A 21267-nucleotide genomic window follows, 5' to 3' on the forward strand; every position below is an offset into this window, starting at 1 on the left:
GTAGAGGGGGTAAAGAACAAACTAAAAAAAAGATAGAGAAGGTGCAGAAAAGTAATAATCAATGAAAGCAAATAGAAGGTCTGTGGATACACTCACAATTCTGGCGTAATCAGTGGCAAAGGTCACTCCTTTACTGGTCCTCTCCTGTGAACCACTGCTGCTGCCGCTCACTGAGTTCTTCCGTATGATACCTGAAGTGTGTTTGAGGAAATTACAATAGCACATGTATGAGTTACTGCCATATATGCCTTCATCTATAACCAATGAATGGCTATTATAATAAATATATATTACTTTGCATTCGTGTGAGTCTGAAACAGACATAAACATTTCAAAGTAACCATAATAAAGGTCATTTTATTTTTCCAAGTATCATTAAGTGCACACAGCAACTCACTCTGACATGCTCTTAAAGGGAAAACGTTCTTTAAGAGATGCACTTAACGGGTTAAATCTTCGGGCCATAATCTATCGTTACCCATTTAAGTCACAGCTAGATGATGAACTTAATTTTGAAATTTTCAATGTCCAGTATATGTCAAGTATCAGCCAATAAACATCCAATGTCTGCTGATGCCAAATAATAAAACGTTTATTGATAATATCGCAGCTGTCGGCTGATTATTAATATGGTGCGGATATTTTGTACACCCCAAATGCCAAAGAAATATTTATTCAAAATGTAATTTCTGAAACAACTATTCTTTTCAGTTGACATCATCGAGCCCTCTTATTTTTCAACCTCATCAACAACTTGACTTCATTTTGGCATGTAGCGCCCACTTTTCATGATCAAATCAATTCCCCATGGAAACAATTAAGTCCAGTTTCACATTATTAAAGGATAAATAATAGGTTATGAATGCAGTTCCATGTTGAAATGTGGTTTAAAGCAATAAAAAAAACTTTGTAACTTCACCTATGGTACCTGTAGGTGGCAGTATGTCCAGTCTTTGCAGGCTATTTCGGCGAGAGGTGGGGTACCCTCCGCTCTTAGACAGCCGGCGCTGGCGACTGGACAACATGGCCGCTGGGGACACGATTCCCGGAGGGGGCACTTTACCCATCCGTTTGTAGAGCTCCTCAATCTCTAGCTTTTGAGAGGTTTGGAGAGCCTGCACCTCTGCCACATGTCTGAGAAAGAGGGGGAAGGAGAGAGAAATGATGAGGAACAGGATAAGAAGACAACATTCTCAAGGCAGTGCTTTTTAAACTTTATCACGCAATCAATTAATTCACAGATGATTAATCAGTCCATGAATTTAATTATTTGAATAATTATTTAAAATAAACATTTTACTAATTTAGGTTTAGATTACTGATGACCTAGTACATCTCATTCACCAATATATCATAGGATATAGAAATAGTTTTTCTGAATTCCTGTATTTTTGCATATTTTTACACTGTATGTCATCAGATATTTAACCAAAATAATATAACTGATGTAAAAACAATTAACTGTTATGCATTTATAGGAAAAAATTCTTTAGTTCTAAATGTATTCTTAGTTCTTCAATGATGGCAAGGCGTTCAGGTCCTGATGCAGCAAAACATCTCCATACCATCAAATTACCACTAAAATGCTTGTTGGTATGAGGTTCTTCATATGAAATGCAGGGTTTGGTTTTTGCCAAACATAGCAAGGCCCATGTGTACAAAAATGCCCCACTTTTGATTCATTTGTCAATAAAACAAAGCAAAGACTTTTTCCACATCTGCAGACGGCATAATTGAAAACTTTTCACAGCACTGAACACGTTTGGACACGTTCAAAAATTGATTGAAATGATTTGGGATTAAACCTATAAAGGACAATGATTATTAGATTATTAGAAATTAAGAGTTTGCTGTTTAACAGGTTTTACATCAACTCTGAGTTGGAGTTTGATTAAACTCTTCATAATGTATAATGACCTGAGGGATTGTTAAATAGCCACAAGCAACCCACGAAACACTATAGGCTCACCTCTCTCTGAGTTCCTGTAGCTCCTCATACATTCCCTCGTCTTCACTCTCTGTCTCGTCGCTGCTGGCGTATGATGTGCTGCGCGTGTAGCTCATCCAAGGCTGATTTAGATTGAACTGAGGGCTCCCTGCTGAACTGTCCAGCAAACTCACACTTATCCTCCTCCGCCTCCTTTCTGTCTCCTCCTCCACCTCCTCCTCTTCTTCACCTCCACGCCCCTCGCCTGGTGCTACAACTTTTCTGTCCGGGGTTTTAGTTTCTCCAGTCCACAAGGGGGCACTCTCTGAGCTGCACAAAGTCTCACTAGGCAGTTTGGTAAGTGGTGGTGATTCATTCAGAGAGCTGGGACTGCTTTCTGATTCCGCCTGTACGTCTGTGCTGCTGTCTGATTGGCTGTTGTGTGCGGGGGGCGTGGTTTGGGGAACTTTTATAGGACATGTTTGAGTCGGCATGGATGTTGGCGAAGCTGTAGGGGTGGGAGTTTGCGCCGGGCTGAGAGTTGGAATGGGAATCTCCTTGCTTGGACTGACTTGGAACCGTCCCACTGTGACAATAGACTTTTTCTCTGAAAACAAGGAGACAAGGATATTTTTTAATTACAGTATGGACAGTGAACATGTTATAACAGCAAGACAATCAAAAACTAGATTTTTACATTTTCTAATTGCAATGTGAGTGGTAATAAGGGGTATAAAACTTATCAAAACTAACTGAACAATGTGCTAAGTATGCAGTGAGCTCTTACAGTCAATAGATGGCAGCTGTGTGTTTTCATTTTAGCCACTGGCAACACAATTTGACATTTTAGGAAGGAGTTGACATGACATGGAAATAAACCTGAGCAGAATATTGCAACAAAACCAACATTTTTGTATGGCTTTCACAATCATCATTCTATAACAACCATATTATAATTCCTGTCAGATATTTTGCTAGAGGTGTTACAGGGCATGTTTATTTTCAGAAAGTCAGCAAAAACCTTACCTTAAGAGAGGACTACTGCTCAAAGTTTTGGGTCTAAGATTTTTTTAAATGTTTTTTAAATCTATTCTAATCTAAAGTCTATTATGCTCACCAAGGATGCATTTGTTTGATAGAAAATACAGTAAAAAACAGACAACTTCTGTCTTTGTGTACATGGAACCTAGGGTGTGAACTTATTTAAGGGTGTGTTTCACAAATGGAAGATTGCCACTCACCTTCAGATATAGGCGAGAGTCTGGATTTGGCTGCAATGGTATTTGTTTCAGACACTGCCAGAGATATGGATAAAGTGGGGGAGGACCTTGGGACAGGCGAGGACACCTTTTAAAACAAGTTGAAAAACATTAATAAAAGTGTCAACCCCAGAAGTCCTTCTACAGGTTCTTTAAGACGTACAGTATAATAACAGACAACACCCATGTCAAATAATTTTCCTGCTCAGAACAGGTTTGTCTGAGTATGCTAACAAAGATGACAGAGAGCAATGTTTCACTTAAGAGTACACCATCATATGTATATTGACAGAAACACTAAAAAGAACTTATTGTGTCTTCTCTGTTTAAATGTTACACATCAGTAGAAGAACAGGTTTGGCTTTAGACGACTTTTAAGTGATAGTTCACCCGAAAAAAATTAACTTTTTACATTGTTTCTCACCCTCATGTTGTTTCAAACTTGAAAGACTTGGGTGGAACACAAATGGAAAATGTCTTTCTCTATTACAGAATGTTCAAAACAATTTACCTAAATATATTCCATATGGCTACATTCCAATTGTTCTGAAGACATACGATAGTTTTGTTTAAGAAACAGATCGATATTTAAGTTGTTACATATTGATTAGAACTTGGCTCATTAAAAACATCAATAAGATCTCGTAATGAGTCTGTTAACTGAACGTGATGATCTAAGTTTGAATATTTGTGAGCAGACAGAAGATTCTGCAGTATTTTTCCTTTTGTGTCACATAGAAGAAGAAGAAATCATACAGGTTTGGCATGTTCGATAATGCCTCAGAAGTTTCATTTTTGTATGAACTATCCATTTATGAAAAAGTTGTTTGTGTATGTTAATTCAAACACTCACAGTGTTTTGTGGGCTGGTCGATGTGGAGGATGCTGGTGAGCTTGTGCTTGATGGGGTGCGGGTGCTTGATGCTGAACTGTCTGTCCGCTCTCTGAGCTGTCCTATGAGATTAGACTGGCTTTCCACAAGTGGGCTACTTCTGGACACTGGAGAAGAGCTTGAGTTTGTGGGAATTGTCTGTTTAATCTCAGGAGTCATGCATGTTCTTGGCTCCCCAAGTGGGACTACTGGTGTTTGGCTCCCGTCTTGAGGTTCAGGAACTGGTGCCGGAATCTGCGTATGAGCATCAGGGTATTGGTACATATCCATATACTGTCCGCTCATTACCCCCTGGTGGTATGGAGCATCGGCATTGCTCATGCTTGCATGCTGAGCTGGATACATGGGGCCATACCCTGGTTGAGGGGTCATTTGCGGATGAAAACCTTGAGGGATGGATCCAGCGGGTATAATGGACTGTGCAAAGTTCATAGCTAGAGAAAGAACATTGGCTAGGGAAATAAAGGGCTGCTGGGATGGCGACTGCCACATGCCTGCAGGTTGCGAACCAGGTGGAGGGGCAACTGGAAGCGGCAGATTGTTGGTTTCTGCTTGAGGAGCCATCTCGTACTGCTGAACTGGTGAAACAACAGAAGAGGATGAAGAGGAGGAGGAGAAGTTTGGGTTGCTGGGGACACGGGTGAGTGGACTTGGGTTGAGAGAGGCGTGATCCATTTGGTAGGGGTAGGCGAAGTGGTTGTTCTGAACGTAAGGTGGTTTGGTGAACTGAGGGGGCATGGCAGACATCTGATTTGGCAGATAGGACAGAATATCAGGGTGTGAGTACTGTGAGTAGTTGGGCACAGAAGACTGATAGGTCTGTGAAGAACCTGAAGGAAACAAAAATAGACAGAGAAAAACTGGGTTAAGCTCTATATACATAGTAGCAATCAAATCGCTCTTTGTTGCCAAGTCGTTGTAGTGTTCATTGCTAGGAGGGTTTCCTGCCTCTTCTCAACAAGCCATGACCTTTTATCCATTATGCCTTTACTCCAGGTTGCTCTACAAGGATTTTCCCTGGAGTAAATGTACTGTAAGGGACCATTCACACAGAACTTGCTTTGAAAAAGACGCTGGCAGTGGAATGGGGCAATAAAGTCTCAGTCTTGAGATACGTTTTTTTAAAGTTGAACAAGATTCAGCCGCGTTTTTAGAATGCCATTTCATGCACGAGACACTGAAAAAGACACAAGACCCAAGCGCAACGGTCAAACACATCCGTCTAGCACATTTACATAGAAAAACAATGGAAAAGTGGCGCAGTGGAATGGAAAAACGTGTTCTGTTAGAACCAGCCCTAAGGCCATTTACATACCTGTAGACTTTGTTCCAAAACAGAGACTTAAAATGTTACAATGTTGCATTTTCTTCATGGTTCAGATCGCTTTCACAAGGCAACATTTCAAAGTGTACCAAAAAGTGTTTTTGCAAGTCACATGTGAGTAAAACTGTCCTCTCATTAATCAAAGTGCACCTGCTCATATTCTGGGATTCCACTCATAGCGTCATCCATCAAGATGGATTGGCCAGTTTGCTCAATGGGCTTATTGTGGCTTTATATGAAGCTATCTTTACACACTTTTATTATAAATTATGATACCACTTGGTTCACTGGTCCAATGGGATGCATTGCTTTCTCACCACAACTGAATGGCTCCAGAGTTAATTTTCAATCAGCCAATACCACCTCGTTCAGGCGATCTCGGACAGGTTGTTTTGGTGCTGATCCGAGCACGACTATCATGTTTAAATATACTTGCCTGTTTCCTCAAATCTCCAACTATTGTTAAAAATTAATCACTTTGTCAATGTCCATGTGAACGTACCTAATCACTTTCAAATTTTCAACTGAGAAATCATGTTAAAAAAAGACTCTCTAACGTTCTTTGACCTGTCGATGCCGTGCTTGACTTTTGAAAAAACTCCACAAACGTCATTGTGGCATAAAAACAAAGCCACAAACTGGGATGTGACCTCTCTCCTGAGGAGCAAACCACTTTGGAGCATTTATCAAACTCCCTGTGCAAGTCCTCTACTTCCTGTACAGATAGTGGATACAATGACACAAATAGTCATCTTGAAATAGAGCTTTTATACTGTGCGCAGGCTGTGTAATACATATTGTTTGTTCTCTCAGGTAATGAAATCTACTTGTTCATTTGAAGCAACAGGTGTCAAAAGCAAATCCTGAGATACGTCAACAATGACACTGGCGTTAACGCTTGGTCTCCATGGGGATGGGTGTTTAGAAAGCCAATTGCAAAGTGGGATACACAAGATATCAAGTTTGTTCCAGCATAGCTAATGGTGTGCAGAGAAAGAAATGACATAAGCGAAAGAAACAAGATGAAAGAGCAAGACAGAGCGAATGTTCATTATGATGCACTGAACGTCCTCAAGGGGTTCGGACTGTACTGACGGCCTGTGTGTCTGAACATAGCACCCACTACCTGAAGAGACCAAAGATGATTGGTTCTGATATTAAAAGCTGGTGGTGATCTGAAAAATTGTAAGCATCTTCATGGTAAAAAATAGCCTAGAAATCTAGACGCACCCTAGCGGCAGCAACATTTATTTTGCAGCCAGGGTAGTCTAGCAAATCTCCGTTGACTTTCGAGCTGGAAAAACCAAACTCTAGTCAGGCCAATCAAATCATGTATAGAGTCGGTGGGCGGGCTTAACATAATGACGGCAGAGTTGTGACGGTTCTGCGTGAATTCCCTGCTACTACTTGAAAACAAAGAATAGCGGCTGCTGCTGGCGAACAGCGGTCTTTCGAATCGGCTTTGGCCGTGACTCTGGAGGACTTGGAGTTAAGCTGTTCTTTGAGAAAAGAGCATAGAACGGCACTTAAGTCATTTAAAAAAAAGGAAGATGTGTTTGTAGTTTTGCCGACCAGATACGGCAAAAGTTTAATCTATCTACTAGCTCCGCTGGTGGGAAAACGCTCTGGTTGGTTGTAGCGCTGTCCTATTGTGTGCAGAGGGAATTTGAAAGACAACCGTTTATCCCGCCCCTCGGATTGAGCCGTGTCTATGGTGAGTTGCCAGACCTAACATCTTGATGTAGGTCTGGCTTGCCAGGCTAGGTAAAAATATAACCATTTTAGGTTAATCTAATTCATTAATACTCTGCAAAAAAAGAGTACCCGAACAACATGCTCGAGTAAAGTTACAGATAAAATGACTCCATTACAAATTACAAGTCACCAATTCCAAAACGACTTGAGTAAAAGACTTAGGACACTATTTTAACAATCTGAAACGCAAGTATCAAATGTGAAACGCAAGTAACTTTGTGGGCGGATCTCGGGCGCTGTAGCTATTATACCAGCGGGATAAATGACTCTTGCGCCCGAAGCTCTGAAGTAGCTACATTACTCATAGGTGTGGTTTGGCCGTAACGTGAAATAAACCAATCAGAGCCTCATCTCACATTCCCTTTAAATGCAGGCGCGCTTGTTCCATGGCGGATTGCTATTATAACAGCGGATTTGCCAGGTGCATACCAGGAGCGGTTTACAGCCGAGGAGACCGACGTTCTCGTCAGGGCCGTAAAAGACAGAGAAGTGACATTGTATGGGGATGGGAGAAACCCACCCAAATTAGCTTCGGTTAAACAGGTGTATAATAATTTGGGTAAATGTGTAAGCTGGATTTATGCCTATTTTTTCACATCTTCATGGACACCTCAGTGATTTCCCTTGTGTGGTAATATTTTTCCTTGTAATTATGTATGGTTTGCAAAAATGGGAACTGCTGCCTGCATCTGTGTAGATGAGAGAAGCATGCTTGGCCATAATGTAGCGTGTGCACAACGCGCATACACACGCTACATTATGGCCAAGCATGCGCCCTTAAAATAACATCTGAATAACGCGCCACTGAAAACGCGCCACTGACTTTAGACTAGGTTTTTCCTGGTCTGTGGCGGAATTGTTTTCTGAAACTGCAAAATAGCACTGAAACTGCGCTTGTACCGGAACACGCCTCCTCTTTTCGCTGAACCGCCCCCGGGAGCACAAGTTCATTCCCTAATTTACCGACGTGCGTCTGTGGAGGGAAAAGTCCACTGTGCGTCGGGTACAAAATAGGAATGATACATGCGTCGGTGTACAATGTCAATTACGCTGGGTGCAAGATAGGGCCCTTAGGATTAAATGAGCATTTTGTCCTTTTTAGGGTCATTTGTGACATCATGTCCTGCTTTTGGTTTATTTACATGTCTTTGGTCCGTGTTGCGTTCATATTTCATTCAGAGTTCGTTTGGAAATGGACTGAGATCCATCTTTTCAGTGGTCTTGGCTTGCTTGTTTGGTGCGCACCAGGGTTCGGATGGCAGCGTTCACACTTATCCAAATCAACCGCACTAATAGAGCAATCACACCAGGGTTCGTTTTAATCGAACCAAACATGCCAAGTGTGAAAACACCCTAAAATTTGCTAATATATTGGATACTCTACAAAGTAGCCAAAAAGATAACTAATTAAATTTACTCAAATACTTTACATCACTGATACTCCGACTGACAGACCCGAGGTTGAAAAAACACATTTTATGGAATAACATAAAATACAAGCAAACTACAGTACAGACCCATTGTTTGAAGAAAAACAAACAAACATCTATTGGACTTGATTCAAGTTGCATGCAAAAACAGGTACAAAACACTTTCTATTCAGTAAATTTGACTTCCTCTATTTAACAATTTTATAGCTACACTTTTGGGTTTGCATTCAGTTCTATGTACTATAATCACTATTTGGATATAAATTTGACCTTCGTCCTCATGTAAAGTACATTTCAGCATGATCAAGTTTGTAGTAATTATTAATGGACCACTCTGATAACCATTTTATAATTTATGGATGTTATTAACAAATTCTCAATATAGTATCACATTAGGCAGAGCTGCTTAGGATTTTTTTTTTACTGTAAAAACTATGCACAATACAAAAATGAAGGAAAGAAGTGAATGATGCATAAAATAAGATAAGTGGTTTATTGTGCAGACAGATGAATGTACCTGTGGTGTGGAAGGATTGTGAACGCAGGGGCCGGACGGGTGGAACAGCATCAGGATCAACGTAAAAGTCGGCGCTCAGAGTAGGCGAGGAATCGCGGGTCACCGAACCTATACTGGCACCAGCATAGTCTGAAGGACATACACACAAACAGGTTTATATCATGGTGGGTATTTTTATATTGAGCAAAATAAATGTTCTATACCCTAACCCTTAGAGAAAGCTTTTTGCATTTTTAGATTTTAATGAATACATCCCTTAAGCCATTTTTGTGAGAATCAAATACATTAATAATAAGATTCAAGACTGTATACTGATAAAGAGCACACTGAGCATTTTACACATGCTTTATATGTGTTTGTGTGTATCAGTGTTTGTGTGCTCGTGTGTATGTGACCTGCATGTGTGCATGTTTGTTACCTGGCAACGAGGAGGAGGAGTGCGTGCGAGCGAGGCCCTGTGTGTAGAGATTGGGCTTTGGGGAAAAACAGAGCACATGTTAGCATTAATGTCACCATCTGGCAAAGTGACAAAGTTAGGAACACGTGTGTGAAAAGATAAGAAGACTGTCACTCAAGCACGATTAAAGTCTCCAATCACACTGTTCCAGAGGCCTTTCTCACTAATGACTGTTGCATATCGATGACTAAGTTCTCTTATTCCAATCAGTGTGAGGAACACACCGTGTTTTTGTGAATTGTTATCACTAACATGACACCAGAAGATTGGATTTCTGAACCACAACATCTAAAGCTCACAGTAAACAACTGAACTCTAAACCAGACACACAAATAAAAATAAAACCTCTTATATGAAAACCACAGAATATTTATTCAACATCAAGATTTAACCGTTTCCTGTAACTTATTTCCCCTTAAGTTCAATTTAAATGGTCCTGTAGTGTGACAAATTACTTTATAACAGTTTAGAGTTTCTCAATTAAAGAATGAAAAAACGGTAAAATGTATAATACAAAATAATTATAAAAAACTATACATTTATATATATATATATATATATATATATATATATATATATATATATATATATAATAAAATAAATATAAAAAAATAATATAAATAATTATAGAATGATAAAAACAGTGGATCCACATATGTTATTGTTCCTTTATTATATTATACATTTAATTTATTTTTTACCACACACATACAGTTTATTATGGCTGTCAAATCCTTTTAAAATCCTTAACGCGTAAAAATGTTACGTTCTATCTGTGTATGTGTATATATATGTATATATAGTAAAAATGTGAAATATTTTTAGAGTAAGAAATAATAATATATTTTTTTTTTAATTAATTTTTATAAATTATAAAAACACACCTGTGATGCAGACAGTGTGCCGACACCGCTCAGGTAAGGCAAGCGACCGGTTTCTCTCGGATCGAGTGGTTCCAAAGGCTCTCTCTTCATCAGGGCTTCTGCCCGACGGATGATATCTCTCATGCGGTGGATGAATCCCTCTCTCTCCCCAGGTAGGATAAACTCATTATGTACCTAAAAGGAGTGCAAAGAGACGAATAAGTTAATTGGGTTGATGTAATTTGGAGTCTTCTTGAGCAGACTTTATTAATGAGTTCAAAGGTCTCGTTCAAAGGTACTGGAATTAAACACAGAGCAGTGAACAAAGACATGTACTCATAATGCAGCAAAGAGAAACACTACCGTCTATTTTAGACTCCTATATCCAGTCTCAAGGCTATGGACAGGCTGATCAAAACAACTTTTAGTCACAGCGAGCTAACACAAAGAAGCCAAAGAAAGAAGCTAACAAAAGTGATGTTCAGCAAACACACTCACCCAGATTCCATTTTACATAAATATATTTAGCCTCATATCAATACTGACAAAAGTTGAACTGTTTTTAACCTGATAAAACACAGAGATGGGTCACAGCGGTCCAACACAACACATGTTTCCATGGAAAAATACTATAGTAGCAACACGAAAAACAGAAATACATTTTCCAGTGATTTTCAGAGCTAATTGAGAATGTGGTGATAAACATTTCAAACCGGTTCTTTCTCCTGTATGCAAAAAATATGTCAAATATTGCTGACCAGTCACAATGGACACATAAGAACTGGTTTTCCACTGGTAACTGTAGATGCAACAAAATGTTTTAGATGAACAGGTGAGAAAAATTGTGCATAGATTTTCCACTGCGCGTTTGAGGTTGCAGAGTTTGTGCAAACACAGAAGCTGAAACATCAACACTTCTCATGGTGTAAATCAGTTCTCACAAGGAGGGCTGTGTCCTTGTGTCCTCTATGACGTCCATAACTTTGAACTTACAGACATTCAGTGAAGTAGTGGAGACCAGGGGCAATTGTAACACATTTTATATTTTCCTTCAATACAGACTATTATTACAATTAAAATTGTATTATTGTAAATTATGAAATTATTATATATTTTATTTATTGTATTTTTATTTTATATTAAATGAAAAAAAAAAAATATATATATATATATATAATTTTTTTCCGCTGTGATGCTAGCTCACCATCACTGTAGCGATGTCTTCTGGGTTGTCTCCATCCAGATCGAATTTAAATGTCACCATCTTGCTGTTATGAGTTTGTAGTTGACACTCTACAACCCGATCCACTTTATCTGACAGCTGCATGTAGAAAGACACAGGCAGGGAATGAGGTGAGAACATTTATGAGAATATTACAAAAAAGCTATTGATTTTGAAAGCAGTTATCAGATTTAGACACATTTACAGCCTCATTATTAGCAGACTGTAAGGTTGGGAACCACGTCAGTTGGTTAAACCACGGACAGTTAATTAAAGCTAGGTAATTGACTGATGAGTCACCCCAGTGATGCGTAGCCTTGAGCGAGCTCTCTTCCTGAGCAGCTTGGTTCCGGTGCGTTTGTTCTGACCTTTCCCGCTCCTCTCCGAAAGACCCTCGTTTCCGTCACTCAAACCAGAGGTGACATCAGAAGCGTAGCTGTTCCGAGAGGAAGGATATAAAACATATGGTGACATTCCAAGTTCCTGAATTTCACAGAACTCGACTTCACAGAATGTTCCTTTAATCAATTTACCATAAGCACAAAAAAAGGCCAAGTCATTTAAGATAGATCTTCTTAAATCAGGTTGAACTAATTCAGTATAATGTCCTTGTGTACACATTTTACCATATGCTACCTTTGCTTTGCCGTCGTCAGGCTTCCAACAGAAATGCTTTTTAGGGTATTATGCTCCCCTGAGCTAAATCATTCCCATTAATGCTCTTACCACTAGTGTATGTGTATGTGTGTGTGCCTGTATCCACTGGAGCATTACAGCCACCGTGAGTATACGTGGCATGTTGGTCAGTTGGTGAGTAAGATTACAGCTCTCACAGCTGGGATCAGATCCACATTTTCTTGACGTCAAAACAAAAGCAATATCCACATTCACACACATACTGAGGGAGGTAAACAACAGTCTTTTTATCAGACTGATTCTGTGTTCACAGCTTAACAGGTTAAGAGCAGGATGAAGACATAAAGTGAACTAATTTTGTCAAATTTTGACATATATCCCCTGATTAGTGCATAGGGAACTGTTAATCAGAACTCAGCTTACCTGTCGACAGGAGAGGAAAAACCACTGGCACTTCCTGACTGGGTCCTCTCTGTATTTTGGGACACAGCAATGCTCTGTGGGTAGGCCAGTGAAAAAAATTATTAGCAATGCAAATTATAACTCAGTTTAGGTAAACCTCATTCAAATGAGCATTTTATTTGATGGTTTAAACACATTTAGGGCATTTTAAAACTGCTTTCATTATAATCTCTGTACTGTCAGTCAGAAATGCTCAACCATTATGTATACAACCATTCAAAAGTTTGGGGTTATTAAGATTTTAATGCTTATTAAGATTTTAATGCTTACAAAGGGTGAATTTATTTAATCTAAATATACAGTAAAACAGTAATACTGTGACACAATATTACAATAGTTTTCTATTTTAATATAATTTAAAATGTTATTTATTCCTGTGATGGCAAAGCTGAATTTTCAGCAGCCATTACTCCAGTCTTTGAACTCACCTATAATGACCAACAATTGCCATTCTCCATTCTCCAAAGGGTAGGTTGGATAATATATCAAACAATCATAACTCTCCATCATTTTAAGCATCTCATGCTCACTGGTAACCTACCGAGGGGAAACGGAGAGCTGGGATTGCAGCAGCTGGAGTGGAAGTGTCTTCAGTGGGTGGAGCTTCAACGGGTGGGGTTTCCACACGAAGTGCTCCACTGGTCGGTTGTGGAACTGTGAAGAGTTGGTTTGTTACAGGAGCTCGAGACTCTGAGGGGTCCTGAAGCCCAGAGGGGCTGAGGTAGCCGTCCGTCTCACAGTCAGCTGCCATGGTCATCGTCATTCAACCAAACAAAAGAAAAATAGTTTGTTAGTGTGCGGCTAACTCTTACTGCTAAGTGCATATAGATGTCATGTGTGACCCAGCAAGGCACCAGATTATACAGTGACTTTTATGGAGGTTGCTTATTTTAAAGGAATTTTTCCATTTTTCAATCTGTTGAATTATTGAATGTACACTATTTTTCAAAAGTTTGGGTTTGGTTAGATTTTTTAAATGTTTTTGAAAAATGTCTCTTATGATCACGAGGGCTGCATTTGTTTGATTTAAAATATAGTAAACATATTGTAATGATGTGTATTGTGAAATATTATAACAATTAAAAATATCTTTTCTATTGTAATATTTTAAAATGTAATTTATTCTTGTGATGGCAAAGCTGAATTTTCAGCATCATTACAGTGTCTTCAGTGTCACATGATACTTCAGAAATCATTCTAATTTGCTGATTTGGTGCTCAAGAAACATTTTTTTATCTTTATCAAAGTTGAAAACATATGTACTGCTTAATATGGTAACACTTTACTTGAAGGGGTGTGCATAAGACTGACATGACACCGTCATAATCATGACATGACAGATGTCATAAATATGAAGGAGGTCTTATGCATGTTTATGACAACTGTCATTAAGTGTCATTCGCTCAATTATGACATTTTTAATGCAAATATGACATTGTGTGAGATGTCTTTGTTATGACAACTTGACATAAACCAATACATCATAACCTGTCAGTGTCTTTGTCATGACAACTTGACATTACCAAGACAACATAAATTGTCATAAATATGTCATAAACATGACATAGCAGATTAACTATCAAACTTAAGAAACCACTTAGCTTTATGGGTTAACATTTCATTAAACTGTCAGGTGGTTGGTTTTGACATTGGCTGTCATGAGGCCATTATAACTGTGTCATGAATGTTTTTCTTGACCTCAACTACAGTGGTAAACATTTAATTTGTCATTAAAATTTTATAATGGCTTCATGACAGCCAATGTCAAAACCAAACACATGACAGTTTAATGAAATGTTAACCCATAAAGCTAAGTGGTTTCTTAAGTTTGATAATTAATCTGCTATGTCATGTTTATGACATATTTATGACAGGTTGTGTTGTCTTAGTAAAGTCAAGTTGCCATAACAAAGACATCTCACACAATGTCATATTTGCATTAAAAATGTCATAATTGAGTGAATGACACTTAATGACATTTGTCATAAACATGCATAAAACCTCCTTCATATTCATGACATGTGTCATGTCATGATTATGACGGTGTCATGTCAGTCTTATGCACACCCCTTCAAGTAAAGTGTTACCCAAACGGTCAATTATTTATATTTATTTTTCTTTAGTGGTAAAAAGTTGTTTCAAATCAGTCCGGCCCAAATTAAAACCTTGGACTTTTCAAAATCGAATTTACCCTTTTAAATTGACATGTAAGTAAGTAAACATTCTGTACATGCAAATGGTCCAGTAAGATCTGCCGCCATACAATGTAGCAACTGTTTATCCACTAACAAGTAAATTATATTGTTTTTAAAGGACATTTGGTCATGAGAAACATGTTTAAAGGTTTGGCTGGTCATGGGAAACGTGTGGATCAACATCCTCACTTCTGATGGAACAACATTACAATCAACCAATCAGATTTGAGGTCTAGGTTTACAGTTATTGTCAAGTTTAGACTTACAACCATGGTTAGGAGCTTCTACATTCTCACTATGATTTTAGAGGTAAATTATGGTTAGGATTATGTTAGGACTATGTTTTTGGACTGGAACAAGTCTTGGCAAAATCATGGCAGCCTGCACAATACTCTACTACACTGTTTCGGTGCGCACGTCACAGTGAGAGTTTTTGGGTTTCATTCAGAGGTGCTCTTATAGTAAGTTGTGTCTATGACAAAGTCATGGAAAAGTACATTCAGGAAGAAATAGAGATCAACAGCAGACAGGATTTTGGAAAACTTACAGCACAGACTGAAAGACTGGCTGTTTATTTTTTTGAAATGGTTACAACAAATGTGAATGTCTGGAGCATCCAAGTGTAATGGATTATTTAAAAAAAATGTAAGGCAGGACCGTCCGGTTCTATGCATTGGTTATTGATCGGATTTTGAGATATGGGCTCTGCACTTAAAAGTAGAGGCAGATGAACATGACCTTGCAGGGTCAGGTTTAAGTGGATCAAATTCCTGTGAACGTGGACGCATGGACGAATTGTTCATAATAAGATCTAAAACTTGCATTTAGAAAATAGATGCCATTGCCATTTCATGCCGACTTGAATATAAACAAAAGCACACAAACTCACATGTTGCCGATGAGTAGCTGGCATGGCGTATGTTGAAATGCTGCCGCTGGTCGGCGTCCGGATCTTCGGGTTCAGTGGCAAAGCTGGCGTTGAAGCCAGAGTCCAGAGATTCGTTTGCAGGCAGGGAAATGGGACCAGACACTGTGACAGTGGGCGGAGCTTGTGTAGGGTTGGATATGGGTGTCTCTACAGGAGGTTTAGAAGCTGGAGGGTTAGAAACTGAAGGTTCGGCTTCAAGACTAGGTTCCGGTTCCTCTTCAATCACCTCCTCTTGGCGACGCCTCTGCACCTCTTCAGCCTGACGGCGGAGCTTCTCTCGTTGCCGTTTGATGGCGGTGACGCGGTCACGGATGGCTTTGGCCACAAGCTTGTAGTCGGCCTCACAGACAAAGCCAAGAACAACCTGAAGGACATGGATTAGCTTTTATGTTTGCTGAACTGTTTAGTAATGGCATGGAAATTAATTTGAGATCTCAGATCTCACCATCTCCTGAGCCACCTCCTCCGGGACATCCTTGTAAAGTTCGAAAAGGAACTCGATGGCATTGTTGTCCTTGTATTTGCCATGGAGCTTCTTGGTGTCATCCATCCGAAGCCAGAGTTTAAGGCCAGACTTCACCATGTCGTCTTCCTCAGCCAGCTCGACATGGACACCATTATTCTCCTGGAAGAAGGTGTGCTCTAAGAGGTCCTGGATAGTGTACCTAAACAAGAAAATACATATGATCATATACTTTTTACAAAAAGACAAAGAGGTTTGGCTGGTTAGCATGGCCTAGTTAGCCGCTACCATCGCTACTATCTTTTTTCCACTGGAAGCCATTCAAAATTAGCTCAGTATTTTTATAAGCAACATACAAATGGTAAAATACTATACTGAGCTAGCTATTTTTAGCTATTGTTTTTGATGAATGCTGTTTACTTGAGCAATTGCTTTTAATAAGTGCTATTTATTTTCCCAATCTTTTAAGCCAATTTATAACTATACTGTCTTGTCGCAGAGATAAGTCAAATGCTAGTATAATAAAGTCTCACATCTTATAAGAGATGGGCTGTCAGGCAAGCACTCTGAGGTCCTAATCTGACTGAGAGTAAGAAAATTCAAGAATTCAAGAAAATGGAGTTAATTAAAGCAACACTATTAATCATAAGAATTACCTGCTGCTGGATGGAGTGAGTCATTACTAGTGGCTATTGACCAAATGCTTTACATAATGGTTGGATGACATTAAATGGACCATTATCCAGGAATAATGGGTTATGTTGAATTAGGACACAAGTGGTGCGATTGAGTGATTTCAAGTTGGTTACTAATGGAAACCAAAATTTCAGTTACTTCTCTACAGATACGGAAATATTTGACTCATGTCAATTGTTTTTTAGTGTAAAAGTGTCAAAAGCACAAAGTCTGTTCAAAATGTAGTGAGCTGCCTACAGAGGCAAGAAAAATAATAATGATAATTAATATGCTTACATTTCTTTCCCTAAAAACAGTTCAGTTTAAAATATTATTTAACATAATATTTGTGCGCTACTGTGTGGATTTGTATGCATATTAGAGTACAACACTGTTAGCTTAGAAATACAGTTGTGTAGCTGCCTATAAGTACAGCGATCAAAATTGGTCATTTATGAGCAGTGTTGAGGGTAACGCACAACAATAACATGAGTTATGTAATCAGATTACTTTTTCAAGTAACTAGTAAAGTAATGCAATACTTTTAAATTTACAACAAAAGAGTTACAAAAGAGTTTTCAAACAAGTAGCACAAGTTACTTTGTTATCCCATTTATAGACTGTCCTCTTCTGTCCCCATGTTGAGAGAAATCGGCAGTAAGTTCAGAGGTGTATTGTGCGCTGTGTAAACATGACGGTTATTGTAGTTCTAGACTAAATGTGAGCATGCATTTAATCACCTCACTTGCAACAAATAGATTTAGTGTTCCTTATAATGAATAAAAAGAGTGAAATGCAAACTCAGAATATTACTCAAAACTGCAATAATTAAATATGTTAAATAACACTAATATACTTTATGTCTTTGTTCCTGACTGTTGAAATTCCGGTTCAACCATACTAATAAGCAGAAATTACTTTTAATTTATTTATTTTTTATTGCTGAAGTAAGAGTGTTGAACTTTCTTCTCCTGTGTCCTATTCTACTGCGATCCAGAATGGCAGCACAGCTGAAAGGTTTGTTTGAGCTGCGCCCTCTACTGTACAGGCGTGTACATTTGCTGATTCCCATTAATTTACTCATATTTACTTTAAGTGTGAGAGGGAATAGAACCTTTTTTGTTATTAAAAAACAAAGCAAGCAAGCCCAACCCAGGTGAGAAAAAGTAATCCAAAAGTAATGAAAGGCATTACTTTCCATAAAAAGTAACTAAGTTACTTTTTTAAGGAGTAACTCAATAATGTAACATTACTTTTAAAAGTAACTTCCCCCAACACTACTTATGAGGTTCCACATTGGTTATAAAGTTGCTTTAGAAGCATGTGAGCAAAAATATATTAATAATATGACTGAAATTAGCTAGAAGTTAAAAAGATGGTCAGGAATGTGTTAGTAACTCTGAGTGTAACTCTTATTTAAGCGACCCAAAGCCCTCTGATACTACAGGGGTCATGACAGACAACCCAGAGGAGAATGTTTTTGCCCTAGTAGCACTGTAAAATCTGAAAAAAGTCTGTTTCGGTGTCTTTGACACTGTTGATTCTGCAACATGTGTCACCTGACCAATGTAGGGTGGAACAGAAATATCAAACAGTGCAGCTGGGTAACAAAAATAGTGGCATGCAGGGATCTCTGAGGAGCCTGCGTGGTATTGTTTAAACGTCAAAAGGACAAGAATCAGGGTATTGTTGTTCTAATGTGCACAGTAAAAACTCGTCTGGCAGGTGTTAAAACATTACAAAGGCTGCTGGCGCACATACACAACTTTGTAGTTCTTTGGTTACAGATTTTCCTCTTTGTTGAATGACCTTGTAGACACTATAGTTACCTTTCGTGTTTGTTCATCCGGATGCATCCCTCAATGATCTCTTTTAGTTCAGGGACTTTCACTTTGTAAAAACTGTCTGGCTTCATTCCCTGAGAAAGAAAGAAAGAGAAAGAGAGAAGAGAGAGAGAGAGAGAGAGAGAGAGAGAGAGAGAGAGAGAGAGAGAGAGAGAGAGAGAGAGAGAGAGAATTTTTTTCAGGTTTCACAGATTTGTCTTTAAATCACACAAAATACAGTTACATATATACAGTTGGCTCATATTTTGCCAACATTTGGTTCTCACAAGCACAGTAAAGAAAACACCCACATTGTGTGGACCAGACCAGACTTATTAAATATTAATTTAGTGCTGATTTATATGCATAAATCTTTTTTTGCAATTTTTTTTTTAAATTGTGAATAATTTGTGTTGGCCAACAATCAATTAACTGAATTGTTAATCACAATGAATCAAATTATGCTCAGAAACAAATTAAATGATTATGAATTTGTAAAAATGCTTCAGAATCTAACTGAAAATGTAATCGATTTGCTGACTACCCACATCTGTACCATGAAAAAAACATGTGCAAACACAACTCAATAATGATACAAACAAGGCTTGCCAGGTTGACCTTCAGCGTTTCAATGTTGAAGCTTCAGACTCTGTTTGACTTAAGAATGGCTAGAGTTAAGCTACTCTTTAAAGCTAATCTTTTTTACTCATTTCACATGCAAAGAGGTTAGCGAATAAAAGAGATCATTTTCATATAAACGTGGAAAAAGGTCATGAAAAACTAAATTATGTCCGTGACTAACATTATAAGTGGACTTCAGGGGAAGAAGGGGAAAAACCAATAATGAATATAACATAGACCTTGACCTGGTTCAATACAATTTAAGCTCAATTGACAGCACTGATTCATCCTTCAGTTTGTAAAAAAGGAATGAAAATTAATAGTACTTATAATGGAAATCTATGGGATGCTGTTGATGCTTCATTTGAATTCAATTCGGAAGAGTCCTTTAAAAGGGACCTAATAGAAAGGAAGCAGGCAAAACCTAATGCAGACATCCCACCTCTCCCGCATATTGATAGCGGCTCCCTGACGCCTGAAAATTACATACAATATCCCGGTTTTTCTGCATATTTAGTCAACAGAACACACCATGCCAGAAGTGCGTTCAGTCCTTCTGGAGTAAACAGACCATGTTATCGCCATTATCTGTTGCAGCTAATGACAGGGAACAAACGCCATATTGTGGAAAAACATTGATCACACAAGATATGCTTTGTGGAATATGGTTTGGTTGACTGTTTTTACAAACTCTATTTTACAAGCCTTGTGAGGACATATAAGTTTCCACAATCGGTCATAATAAACACTCACAAACACACTTACAAAAATGAATACAAAGAACACTGTGATTAAGTCTATATTGGATTTTAAAGAAAAACAGTTCATAAAAGGGAATGCACTGCATCGTCATTCTATAAAATTATTGTTTTCCTAAAAAGACCTTCACTTTTTCATTTAGATGATAGTAAATTTAATTCTGGAATCCAATGAAATGGTCTTTTCACAGTCCATCTCCTTTGCTAACTGGGAGAGCAAAATTAAGTCAAGCTCTCGTTCTGGAAATGTGAGGCAGCTGAAACCACACTGTAAAGTAGATGAGGTGAAAACCACAAAATTGTAATGCTGAAGGCCATTTTCGCAGCATTATACCCATTTTAGAACCAGCTGGTTCAAAGTAAATGTAATGTAAAGTGAACACAACTAGTGTGTGAATACATGTTTCCCATAAACAGTTTAAAATCCATCACATCATCACTTAGGACAGTGTTTTTGGACTGGAGGAAAGCTGTGATGTAACTCCAGTATTCTTCCAACCAGGTCTGGTGCCATTTGATCATTGCTAAAGTCATTATAAACTAGATCCATGCATTTTTGTGGCAGCGGCAGGCACCTCAATGTTCTGAGCTGGCCAGAAAATACAGAGAGAAACTTCTTGACGTAACCAGGACGCTTTGGTATTGCTCATTTAGATAATAGGCCCATTGAAATGTTGAGATGGAAAAGAAAACAGAAAATACAAAACAGAGGTGCAATTCAGCGTAAAGGGGGTGGGGCGGGCATGAAGTTCTCACCCCTGAAAACCGCTTCTGTCTGAGGCACTGGGCAAAACTGATCTCATAGGCTTTCAACAGGGGTTTGGGAGGCATCCAGACCAGAGTGTTGAAAGGGATTAGCTGAGTTTAACAGAATGAGTTTTCTCTGCTCAGGCTCCTCGTGATGACATCGTCTTTTGAGGAGACCCCTTGAGAGCATGAGGCAAAAAACCAAATGCCCATTTATGTTTGTGTCACACTCTATTAATCACTTCCTTCTGAGAAAAAAATATATATCTTAGCCTGGTCAGGATGGTCTGGTTTACTGGTTTTACAGGGATTC

The 21267-nt window shown here is 38.6% G+C and overlaps 1 protein-coding gene across 2 annotated transcripts in view; it reads right to left on the bottom strand.

Annotated features, from left to right (window-relative positions):
• wnk4b (WNK lysine deficient protein kinase 4b) overlaps positions 1-21267 on the bottom strand; it is a 58801-nt gene that overhangs the window by 4332 nt on the left and 33202 nt on the right. The window contains exons 5-19 of one of the 2 annotated variants that reach the window (XM_084110513.1): positions 18835-18923; positions 16313-16532; positions 15829-16231; positions 13286-13488; positions 12706-12779; positions 11947-12082; positions 11629-11745; positions 10446-10619; positions 9523-9577; positions 9105-9233; positions 4040-4908; positions 3169-3274; positions 1970-2534; positions 929-1134; positions 97-191 (exon numbers count right to left, since the gene is read on the bottom strand). In XM_084110513.1, the coding sequence (XP_083966639.1) occupies positions 97-191; positions 929-1134; positions 1970-2534; positions 3169-3274; positions 4040-4908; positions 9105-9233; positions 9523-9577; positions 10446-10619; positions 11629-11745; positions 11947-12082; positions 12706-12779; positions 13286-13488; positions 15829-16231; positions 16313-16532; positions 18835-18923 (3441 nt within the window). Of the gene's footprint in view, positions 1-96; positions 192-919; positions 1135-1969; positions 2535-3168; positions 3275-4039; positions 4909-9104; positions 9234-9522; positions 9578-10445; positions 10620-11628; positions 11746-11946; positions 12083-12705; positions 12780-13285; positions 13489-15828; positions 16232-16312; positions 16533-18834; positions 18924-21267 lie in introns of both variants that reach the window. The other variant, XM_084110512.1, reaches the window with a different exon arrangement.

This window comes from Abramis brama (assembly GCF_963993115.1).
Source record: "Abramis brama genome assembly, chromosome: 1".
In the NCBI taxonomy this organism is placed as follows: Eukaryota; Metazoa; Chordata; class Actinopteri; order Cypriniformes; family Leuciscidae; genus Abramis; species Abramis brama.